The 12,851-nt window shown below is 35.0% G+C and overlaps 1 protein-coding gene across 3 annotated transcripts in view; it reads right to left on the bottom strand.

Moving 5' to 3' along the window:
* Positions 1-206: 206 nt before the first annotated feature.
* Positions 207-12,851, bottom strand: part of RALGPS2 (Ral GEF with PH domain and SH3 binding motif 2) — a 163,904-nt gene continuing 151,259 nt past the window's right edge. For all 3 annotated transcript variants that reach the window (XM_079929852.1, XM_079929854.1, XM_079929853.1), the window contains 3 exons: positions 11,607-11,712; positions 8,921-9,012; positions 207-6,239 (listed from right to left, as the gene is read on the bottom strand). In XM_079929852.1, the coding sequence (XP_079785978.1) occupies positions 6,210-6,239; positions 8,921-9,012; positions 11,607-11,712 (228 nt within the window). In that variant the 3' untranslated portion in view covers positions 207-6,209. The remainder of the gene's footprint in view (positions 6,240-8,920; positions 9,013-11,606; positions 11,713-12,851) is intronic.

A 12,851-nucleotide genomic window follows, 5' to 3' on the forward strand; every position in this document is an offset into this window, starting at 1 on the left:
TTCAGTCCTGTCTGGAGGTTTCGCAAGCTGCTTAAGAGGCAAGCTCATGTGGAATTCTTAGAGCAGAGCAAACACCCCAGCCGATGACTTATAGGAGACTCAACACATGTATTTCTGTACTTCTTCCAATTTAAGGCTCCCTAGGCTGGAAGACGGATTCTATTTTCAGAAATGGTGAGAAGTGAAAGTGTCATTTTTTGGAATCTATGAAATACAGTACTAGCAAAGAGGGCCTCTATGGGGACTGGTCATATTATATCACATACTTGGAGTGGGGAGATACGGTTGGAAATATTATACCCTTGACCTCTCTTCCCCAAGGCCCCATCTGTCAGCATGCCAGGGCACATCCTTGTTCTGGGATAAAGAAGAGCAACTGAAGTTTACCCAGATAGAAGCTTCCCCATACCAACAAAATCCTTGTCAACTATTTTAGAAAGAGGAAAAAAATCAACTTAGAGCATTTATTTAAAAGTTAATGATAAAAATGTAAATATGGAAACAAATTATCCCCACACAATCTATATTTTTAAGTAATTTATTCCAATAGAAATATTTCAGAAAACTGTACTTAAATTCATTTTAAGTTAGATTATGCAAACACACTGAAGATCTCACACTCACATTTGCATATTAAACAGAAACAAAAAGTGAGAGAGGAACCAAGCTGCACGTCACTCCAGGAGGTCATAGTGCAAATGAGTACTTCATCTTTGTACCTCAAGTTAACCGGGATGAAGGAGAATAAAAATGGCTTGTGTTTTCCTGTATATTATCATCATTGGATATTCATCCCCACAGATGCTTTTATCTCCTTTAGATTACACTGTGAACGAGTTCCCCACCCCCTCCCCGCACATAACATACTTCAGTCGGCTGTAAAACAATGGATTTGTCAATAATCAAGGTATAGAAACTCTTTTGAGTGTCTGGTGACTTATTATCAGCTACTCTGTCAGACCTAGTAAGTCAATAATTACTGGACTATATCTGTGAATAGTTCTAATAAGTGGTATCTTCATGGGAAAATTAATATTTGTTACCTCATATCTAAAGCACAGCTAAGTATGAAATTTTCTACTTGTCTATTTTGAAAAAAAGTTCAATCCCCAAACATTCTAATTATGTATTCCTTTAATCCCATCACCACTTTGCAGTCCAAATGACTAGAATCAAACTTTAATTTCTACTAACAACCCCTAAGGACGAGTTAACCCTTCATTTGGCTTTAAACACTAAATTTACTTGCCTATTCTAGAACATACTAGCCCTTTAAAAAATGTGAAAATAGCATCTTGACTCAGTTGAACAAGAGTAGCTCCAGATCTTGCAATAATCTCGGAGAAGCAAAATGTTTCCAGGCTTTGCTTTTACTGAGAATTGGCTTACTCTCTTAACTTCTCTTTAATTTATATTTTGGAGCTGTTTTCACTTTCCTGACATAGTATTTTCAAGTAAACAATAACTGGTAGGTTAAGTGACTGCTTGTTTGGTCTGAGTCTTATTTAAATACAAGAATGTACTGAACTAAATCTCACTTCTGGGAAAAGGGACTCTCATTTCGGGATTTCAGTAGCTTTAACAAAACCCAAACAGATCTTTCTGGCTGTACTGCATTCTTTTAAGGATTTTCTGAAAGGACATAATTAAATCTATGTTCAAAACAACAATTTCAACAACACAAAATAAAAATAAACTCAGCTGGATGGATGCTCTTCAAAGTTGTTCTCAGGAGTGCTCATCTAAAGGCTGATTTGGTGGGTTTAATTTTAATCTTCTACCCTGGAAGGAGAGGAGCAGGGACGGAGCTTGTCTGAAAAGACTCAAAGCCAAGGTGGAATGCAACAATTACCTAGAGTGATCTGCACACATTTTCTTAGACCTGCTGTGAGAAAGAGTAAGCTGGTGGAGAGAGGGATAGCACACACTCCTGAAATAAGAGGAGTAACAGGGCAAGTGATTATTGTCATACTCGATGCCCTAAAGTTGGTCTTCAAATTGATAAGGCACTGACCAAATCTTCCCCACACTACATACTTGAGATACCAGTGTAATGAAATTGCTTTCCAAAAGCTTAAAAGTTTGCATGCACAGATGTCTTTCATTGGAATCCTCTAACAAGAGAAAAGTAATTACTTTAGACACAAGCCATTTTTAAGGAAGCAAAACCAGAAATACTTAAATCATTTTGAAAAGGTTGACTTCACACAGAAAATAATTATCACCAATGTGATTAAATAACAATGTTTGTTAGAAAAAAACAGAATACTACTCTGGCTGTAAAATTATAAATTTACTATGTTTGAAAGAAATATAAAAGAAGAGAGAGAGAGAGAGAGAGAGAGAGAGAGAGAGAGAGAAAATAAAAGCAAACCCTAAAAGATCACTGAAGAAGTCAGACAAACCTCACCACTTGCTTTGTATCACTTATTCATGCAACAGCTGTACTACTGTTCCACGGGGACACAGTAAAAATTCATCTTCATTTTCAAAAAGGGATCCAATTATTTCAAAAGCCTTTGAAGCAGAGAATTTTTTAAAATTGATGATTATCTTCTGTTAAGCAACGCTGGTACCCCTTGTTTGCAGAAGAAGATAATATGGTGGTTTAAAAACTCGTTGTAAAGGAATGTGCCTCAAAAAAACAGGAAGGAAATCAATAGTGGATACATTCTTCTAAAAAGTTAATGGATTAAATCTACTATTATTGTCGATTTCTAATTAATATGATGTCCTATAGTTTTGTCTTCAGTAGTAAAGGCATATTTAACTTACAGATTTAACCTTAAAAAAGAAAAAAGAAAAAAGAAAAAAGACTTCCGCTCAAATCATTTGGCCAGGTAAATTCTAGTAATCCTAAGAGAGCAATAGGCCGGGCTGCTCTTGGAGGGCCCTGGTTTCAACTAATACATAAGGTGTATACACTAGAGACCGTAAACATTTTTTCCTTCTATAACAGTGCACCTTGGGCTCCTTTATAAATCTTCTAGAAGAGGAATAAAGCCACTTACAGAAACTTTGCAGCTACAAACACCCTAGTTCTTGACATACAAAAAGACACAATACCAAGACAGTCCATACAGAAAGTAGTGCAATAGTCATATGGCATTTTCCACACAGGAAAACATTTGTCATTGAAGTACATGCCTGGGGAGTAAAAAATACTCAAACTCAAATTGCTTGGATCCCTTTTTGCAATGTTTACGCAAATAATATCTACACAGTGAAGAAAATGTAATAGGAAGGTGTGTTTGATTGGTTCTTTTAATTCTTACAGTTTGGAGGTACAGTAAAAATAAAGCCTCTGAAAAAAATAAGCAGAACTCAAACAAAGAGGGAGCATGAGACCAAAAACAGTGCTCTTCGAGGTCAGCAGTTATTTTTATAGTTGTATTTTAAAAACTGTTATGTTACTTCTGCATGAAAAATAAGCTTCCATGTTCAAACAAACAGTTAAATAAGATGTGCCTCAAACTGTATTTTGGGTGGTATTATACTATTACACCAGGCTGGATAATATACCAATCATTATGTTTACCAAAAAGTAGCTTAAATTATAATGGAATTTCCAATGAGGTCTTCTTGACTTGGAGAGAAACAAATGAGCTTAATATTGGTGGAAATTTCAAGCTTTTGAGTCGCTACTTTACAAATTTATTAAGGGTAGGCCTTACAAGAGGAGAAAAATTTCACCTTCCCACTAATACACTGCCTAAATATTTAATATATTTTGGTAACATTTATTTTTCCTTGAATTATTATTAGGTCTCATTTGGTGAATTACAGATAAAAAATTCACCTACACTATTTTAATTCACTTCCTTCACTGATCTTTGCTTCAAATGCTAAATTCACCTTAAAAAGCAATGAGCAATCTTTTGAATGGACAAATTTGAAGACAAAAATAATGGTGACGTCCGCTGCACGGTTCAGTTTCAGTCAGTCAGAGGCCACAAATCTATATATGGACTTAGTCACCAAACCTGAACACTGTTCTCACGCTGCACAAGCAGCCTCATGTTTAGCGCTGAAAATATCAAACACATCTTCCAGTGGAGCTCTCTCTTTGGCAAAACTGTGGGCTGTCAGGCTCTGACTTCCAGGTGCATATCTCCACAGAAACTTATCTACTTTAGCTTATTTATGACAAACAGAAAACATAATAAAAAATCCACAGGGTTTTCATCCACAGTGTTTTTTAAAAAGCACATACACTGTTAAAAACACTTATTTCTGAAGAGAAATAAACAAGAAAATTAAAACAAAAGTCCGATGTGCAAGGTCTACAGAGTAATACTGCTATGCTGGTTATGCAGAGGGCCTCTTCTCAGCGCCCAGTGTGGGCTATGCTGGGAGATAAAATCACTAGCATAGGCCACATTTTGCCCTCTTCCAGCTCATGTCACTTTTCACAAAACCAGAAGTAATGGTATTACTAACTGTGCTATATGAGAAAGATATTTGAACTCTTAATATCCTTTCCAAACAGAACACTAAATTTAAAAACTAAGCACTCAGGGAAAGCTCTTCTACTTTCCAATGGAGAGATTTTTTTAGCTAATTATTCTAATAAGCAATATTTTCTATTTAAGTTTCATGGATTCAAGGATGAAATACTTATGATTAAAAAAAAGCATAAAATTCTCCAAGAATACAATCTGAAAAATTTTATGTGAGGCCCAAAGTAATAGAAGTCTATCAGAAGTTACCAGTCAAAAAGCACTTCTTACTCTGGGCCACAGCCAAAATCCATGATGCCTCATGAGTTTGTAACATCCAACACACAGCCTTTTTTCAAGTGCCAGTTTTTTGTTAAAACTCTAAGGCATTTCACCTGCAAACATTTTTTGTAACTTAACATTTATTTCAAAAGTTAAATGCATTATTGCATTAAAGAACTCTCACAAAACTGCTTGATCAACTACTGACAAAATATGGTTTCATTGTAAGGACCTATAGTAAGTTTTGAGAAAAATGTTTGTAATAAAGGAAGCTTAAGTAGGAAGGAAAGTTTTGATACTTAAAATTCCCAGCATCTCAGTCTTTCACCTTTTTCCCTTTGAAAATTATTTTGTATGCCTTATAATAAAATACATACACGCATACGTACATACGTCGACTCTCTTTTAAACAAATGTGATCCTGAATCTCATATTGATCAAAAATAATGAAAATGAATAACAAAAAAAATAACTGGCATTGTGCACATGAAACACTGTAAAGGAAACTATCCTGATAAAATATCAATACATCACCCTTGATGATAAAAATCACCTGTGAGTGATAGAAGGGGTAATCCAATTCACTTGAAAAATGTAGTTATTGTAAAATCTTCTTAGAAAAGTTTAGGTAGGGATTACAGTTCTCTACTAAGCAGATCTGTGGTCCAACAATGAACTCATATAGAAGGCCAAGCTTTAAACCCAGCTAAAAACAACCATGTTTTCTGGAGCCCACTTGAAAAAAGTGTCTGGCATATGAACACTCAGCCTTTATACCTCCTGCAGGAAATAATGTACCCCAAACAGTACTAAATTTCAGAAGTTTAGTGTTTTTAAAAATCTCCCCTCATCCAAAACAACCCCCCCCAAATCCCAAACAAACTCCAACAACTCACATTATTAACATTTCTAATTCCTACACTCTTGTTGTGAAAAAGCGAGTGAGGCTGCAGACTAATGGAAGCTCAAGCAAACCTTTCCGCTAGGCTGCTGGTAGAACCCTACTAAGCTGGAGTAGCTTTACACCTCACTTTAAACCCAGCTCCTAATGTAACCCATAAGAAATATGTTTTTCTTTTTAAAGTGTATCTAAAAAAAGGCGATTCTCCCCTCCAAAATTAGTACAAAGTTAAAAGAAATGCAAATTAGCTACGATCTATTCCAAGCACAGCACCGCCAGAAGATTCACACACACTATTTGGTGTTTCATGTTGGTTTTCCTTTCATTCTTTTAAGGCAGTGGTTTCCACAGGTCAGTTCAGAGATAAGAAGCATGGTCCATGGCAGTTTGTTTTGCAACTCCAATTTGTTCTCTGGGAATATCTCACTTCATTCCCTGAAATTAGTGCTTTTTTGGTTCAGAACTCCAGAGGCTGAGATGGAACCTCTGGGCTCTTCCTGGCACAGGATTGGTTTATAGCTGGCGCTCTTTCATCAGGTCCTTGCTTTCACTTAAGATAACAGTTCACCTTGTTTTTTATCAGGCTTTTACTCAAAAGTCATCAAGTTTGTAGGAACCTAAAAAATATAAGCATTACAAACTGACAGTATTTAAAAGGTGTTTTTCAAAGTACTATTTCTTATATTTCCTTGTCATTCTAAGTAAGCCCAAATATTAAAATCTTTCTGACCTAAATATCTTTTTAAAAAAGGAATTTGATAGAAGGTACTGTAATTGTTTATGAATAATGAATAAAATACACTAGAACATTTTTGAGAGGAAGTCACTGAGATGAGTTAATACTTTTTCCAATAAATTGAAATCCGGGTGGGAAAAAGGGCAGAGACAGTATCTTTCTTGTCTAACACAGGGGAGCTCAGGAGATGTTTGCTGAGTGAATAAATGAATGAGGAAAGAGTAAGTATGGCCGTAGTAGTGTGAGATTCCACACAAAATGCTTGTCATCATTTATTTTTTCATTATATGTATTACAATGAATTCCTACATGCAAATTTTAAAATGCAGCACAGATAATTTTATAACAAACATTACTAAGAATTTCTTTGTGAAATCATCATGAAAATGAGTATAAAAGAATAAAACTCATTGCTAGATAAACTCTTACCTGAAACTTTGTGACTCTGAAAAATCTATAGGTTATATAACAGTTTGCTGCTTATAGACTGGATCAAATTTAATTTGATTTCTTTTAAGTCTGAAATTCAACAATAATTCTTAGAAATATGAATATATTTTGTTTTTAAAAATTAATGAACCCTCTAGTCAAGGACTAAAGAGGGCTTCACCATGCTAAAAAAAAATGCTCTTAACTTTTACTACCAGTTTTCCAAAGTTGTGCTGGTAGAGAAATTCATGCATCAGTGGTCATTACTCTGTCCTTTAAAAGAGCTTAACAGTTCCCACACTTTAGCAACCTTTTTCTGAAAACCTGGGATACTAAAAAAAAAAAAAAGATTAATCTCTTATGTGTGTCAGCTTCTGAATGAAAAATTATTTGACAATATAATCATAACTGAACTATAAATACAACAGTACAAATCCAAGAGTGCTTAAATTAAAGTATAAATTCTCAGGGTCTGGTTCTAAGAAAACCAATATTTTAATAAAGTAACACTTTCATTTCCTCCTAAGTTGCCTGACTATGGTTTAAGGTGTTGTACCTGAGTTAGAGTCTTCTACTAAAAGTTTTCAAATTTCACAGCTTCTATTTATAAATTTGCTACTTCTCTGATTCTTCCAAGTATAGGAACAAACAAATTAAAAAAACCCCATTTATACACATCTGGTTGGCTTATTCAGTAGCAAAGTCCACTAATATAATAAAAAGAAATTGAACCTCTATGCTGGTACGCATACCCTGTCTAGATTAATCTTGAAACTTGAGATTGAAAAGAAATGATACAGTACTTTAAGCTACATTTAAAGAAAATGTACGGCATGGAGCTGAATCCTGAAAAACTTGGTTTAGGCAAAAGAAGGTTTGTTTCCTTCATTCTGTCCCAGACACTAACTTGACAGGGGCAAGAAAGTAATTTTTGCTCTATGGTATTTCATGTCCTTAAGGGACATTGTTAAGAATGGTACCAAATATTGCTATTAGTCTTTCATATATTTTTGAAATAAAAATTGTAAGAGAACAAGGCCCATTCCAACAATATTTAAGAAGAATGAATCTATAGGATGAAGACAGAGTTTGTGTCATCTCAGGTCCACGATTTTTTACTTGTTTGACCCTGTGTAGGTCATTTAGGATTTCCGAGCCTTAGTTTCTTCCTTTATCAAAAAAGGGATAATAACTTGGGTCCTGATAGCACACAGTGGAAAATACGTTTATAACCTTTATAAACTTGTATAATGTATTATATTATTCAAAATTAGCTATTGATAACACTTACCATATACTTCTGTATTTCAGTACCTTAAGACAATAAAATTTTCAAATATATTCAACTGAAAACTGGCCTAAAAAAGTCTATGTTTATTTATGTCTGCCCTACCAATTCATGGTTCAACTTTAAATCTGCAACCGGGTTTGGGGAAAACACCACTATGGATTCATTCCCCTTTGTAGCTGAAAGCCTTTGAGTTAGACCATCTTTGTTTCAGTAAAAATAAAAACAAACAAAAAGTCCACATAGTTTTGGGTTTCACTGCAAGCACAGGAACCCGCATAAAATTGTCAATAGAACAAGTAAAGACAAATCAGAATAATTTTTGTTAAGGTGCCATCATATTTTTACCTCTCTAGAGTCTCCTTGCCTCCCACTACATTCTCCCAACAAGGGCTACAGTTCCCTGTTTTGAACACCTGAAGCTTGTTCCATCTTCAGGGTCTTTGTGCACTTACTCTTCCCTCCACCAGAACTTTGTTCCCCCTTATCTTCACATGGCCCTTCCTTCCTGTCATTCATGTCATTGTCATCTCCTTAGGGAGATCTTTGCTGTTCACTCTTATTTATTTAAAGTCTGTCTCTACTCCCATCACTCCGTATCATGTAATTCTATTTTGTTCATACGGTTTTTACGACTTGAAATTTTGTTATTTGTTCGCTTGTTTATTACCCATCTCCTCTCTAAAATGTGGACTTCATGTCTTGCTGACTGTGGTCAACAAGAAATAGAATATGAACAGTTTCCCTACTTCACTCCAAAAATGAGTCCACTTACTTCTCTTTGGAACTCTTTTAAATATATTCGCAATTTATGGACTATTTTGAGGGTTAAGAGAGATGCTTACCTGTTGTTTGTTACTTTGGCAGGCTGCACTCAAGTGCTTAAACCACAGCATTGCATTCATCCTACTGCCAGCTTGAAATTTGTATGAATTTCCTAAAATTATTAAAAACAAAGGGAAACAATAAAAATTGATGACAGTTCTCCGTTTAAGAATTCTATTTCTCTAACACCTGATTTTCCAATACATATAAAACGAAGAGTTCTCTGTGCTACATTCACGTGCTATCATTTATGCAGAAAGTCACTGTTTTGCTGTTTATGAATTGGAAAAGAAGTATTTTGCCTCCTTAAATGCTCTTTAAAGTATATTTAAATAAAATAATCGTTTGGGGCTTCCCTGGTGGCGCAGTGGTTAAGAATCCACCTGCCAATGCAGGAGACACGGGTTCGATCCCTGGTCTGGGAAGATCCCACATGCCGCGGAGCAACTAAGCCCATGTGCCGCAACTACTGAACCTGCACTCTAGAGCCCACGAGCCACGACTACTGAAGCCCGTGTGCCTAGAGCCTGTGCTCCGCAGCAAGAGAAGCCTCCGCAATGAGAAGCCTGCGCACCGCAACGAAGAGTAGCCCCCGCTCACCGCAACTAGAGAAAGACCGCACGCAGCGAAGACCCAACGCAGCCAAAAAAAAAAAAAAAAAAATAATAATAATTGTTTGGCTTCTCTAGATTTGTATGAGTGGATGAGAGTGCAGGATATCACTTCTCAGCACTATTTAGATGATCTAAATATTAGTAGATGCTAATACTGAATTTTTATAGGCCAGAATGCTTTAACATGTTTAACACTTAAATATTAGCTATTTAATGTGATTAAGGATTAATCAGCTAACATCAATATAACCTATGCTTTTAGTTTTTAGTTAACATTTGTCAAAATTATTAGAGAAATTTCTAGGTCTAGTGAGGGCTTATGTGAAAAATCTGAGAAGGCAACTCTTTCTCTTTTAGAAAATTAGAAATTCATTTGTTTCATGTGTGTTGTATGTATTTAGACCTTATGTTGACTCTAATTCAAAACTGACACATAATAAGGATATTTTATATGTTTATATGTATTAAGGTAATAAACTGAGAAAAGAAGAAAGGACTCATGTAGTATAGGTGCCCTAAGTTGAGCTTAATTCCCCTTTTTCACTGACCTGAGTTCTTTTTATCTCCCAATTCTTACTGAGTGCTACTCTTTCCTTTATAACTGAATTCAATGGCTCAAGAGCCTCATCTATATGCAGGTGTTATATAGCTCTTCTTTGAGATTTTCTCAAAGACTTTTTTTCACTTTCAGAGGCAACAGCTTTCTTCACCAAATGTTTAATTACTAAAATAACACTGTTTTGCTTGTTAAACACAGATGCAAACATTAGATCAACCTAAATAGCAGACGTATCTGATCAGCTGGCCACAGCTGCCATTTACCTACTCTCTCCTCCCTTAAGAAGACCATCAGTACAGACTTCATAAAAACCTTGTACTCTGAAACGGTTCTGTCAAACACACTAAGGAACTGATGGAAGACAAATAATTTGTTAACTTAACCCCATGAAAATGATCTTTTATAAATAATGAAGGCCTTTGGGATTGGCAGGGTGGAGGCTGGGGCTTTGAATTCAGAATGTTGAGTAGGAGCTCCTTACTCTGTAAGTCAACCTATTTCATCTAAAAACATAACATTTTGCTATTATTTTTTTCTGTACTAACTTTTTCTGCGTATTTTCTTAAATTTTTACTTAAAGTACCACAATATCCTAAAAGCCGAATATCTGTGGATATGCATTCTAAATAAACAGAAGTCAGAGTATAATTTTACAGTCAGTAAATGGTAATATAACTTCATTTTAGTAGTAGTGAGCTGCTGAAGTGGAAGATTCTGGGCAGATATGAAAGAATTTTCTTTCTGGCTTCCTTTGTGGTGCTTATCAACAGCTGGCAGATTTTACGAAGGAAGAGCTGCAAACACATGAGGATCTGTTCTGATGACCACTGAGGTCTCCACAACTGGCACAGGCAGGGTGAGAAGGTATGATCTGATTCTACTACACAGCCCACCCTCCAACCTCTCTCATCCACTTTTAAAGTTTAAAGTTTTAAAGTTTTTAAAACTCCTATGGTCAATAGCCAACACTTTCACTCATAAATGTCTCTATACATTGTAAGCTAAGTATTATAATTAAAATTATACTTATTTGGAAAGTGGTTTGAGTCAAATTACCAATTAATTTAATTAAAAGTAATGGAATAAAAATCATTTAAAGGAAAACTTCTGCCACATTCAGAGCTTAAGAATAACAATTGATCTCAGAATATAAACGAAGGGGTACTGCATATTGTAAATCTGAGATTTTAAAGTTAACAGTGGTCTATAGATTCTCGAATTCCCTCCTTCCTTTTCTGGTTATTAGCTCTCTAGGGATTATTTGGGTTTTTAATTTCAAGCTTATGCCCATGTAGCAAAGAAAATAAGCTTATTTAATAAGCTTATTAAATAAGCAATTAATAGATATTGATATCTAAAAATATTGCTATCATTAGTATACATTACATTATGTGACACAAATATTTCCCAAGAGATTGAACTACACAAACAATGCCCCTAGTCGTGTATTCCAGTTAAACTATTGATAAATTTTGGCTTATCGAAAGTTGTGTACATGCAATACCTTAAGCCCTAGTTATTTTAATGATTCACCTTTCTCAGAGTCAGTCAGCAAGAAGAGATCTGGATGTTCCGGGTCATCAGCCATCATCACCATCCATCCTACTACAGACACGTTCTTATTTGATGTTGATTTGAACTGAGAGATAAAAAAAATAATTAATGGAAACAAAATTTATGGCTTATTCTATGTAAAAATTAACTGTTAGAGAGCATATTTTCAGTTTCTCCTAGAGAGAGACGAGATTTCATGCTGGTCAGGTCTGCTCCCGGTCTCTTACAACTAAATTCCATGTAGGCATGCCCTCTTCAGATAGTCTCTTATACTTTCCAGATCTTTCCCAGCTTCAACTCTTCATCAAAAGTTAACTGTCCTAGCGTCCACTCCCAAAGACCATGATCTGTTAGTAGATCTGGTAAATTTTTCTGTATTGTTTTTTTTTTGTTACTGTGCTACACCTCACCCCTTCGTTATAGGAAACACACTTCCATTTTAATAGAGGTGTTATCTCCACACACACATCCTTTACTGAATATAACTGACATATAACATTGTATAAGTTTAAGGTGTACCAATGTAATAGGGGTGTTATCTTAAACCTGATAACCTGATGATTTAATGAATCAGCACCGCCATCACAATTCTTAATAATATATTCTTGCCTGTATTTCTCAAAAAGAAGGTATTCTTAGCATGCTTGTTACTTGTCTAGTTATTCTTTATTTTATAAAGTTACACTTTAGTAATGGAAAAAAAAGGGCTGTTATAAAAGCAAGAAATTTAAGTTAATCCTACTCATGAACATAAATGAAAAAATGTTAAATAAAATATTGGCAAACTGAACCTAGCAGTGTATAAAAAAGCTGGTACATGATGGCCAAACTGGATTTATCCCAGGAATATGAGGGTGACTTAACGTTAGAAACCAATGACTGCAACTAAGTTCGGTTTATTTCATGAAAGCAAGCTTAGTTCAACTTTAGATAAATTATTAAAATAAATCACCATATTAACATTAAAAGAAAAAAGTATGATCAACTCAGTTGATGTAAAATAAAACCATTTGCTAAAATATAATGCATATCTGTGTGACTTGGAATGGAACAGAATTTCCTAATTCAATAAGGAGTACCTACCAAACAAACAACAACAAACTCCCCACAAAACCCGAACAAAACAAAGCAGGAAAGAAAAAAACAAAACAAAACAAAACCCAAACCAAAACCCTGCAACGCATGCTCAAGGGCAAAATGCTAAAAACACTTCAAAATCAGTTT

This window comes from Stenella coeruleoalba (genome assembly GCF_951394435.1).
Source record: "Stenella coeruleoalba genome assembly, chromosome: 1".
NCBI lineage: Eukaryota > Metazoa > Chordata > Mammalia > Artiodactyla > Delphinidae > Stenella > Stenella coeruleoalba.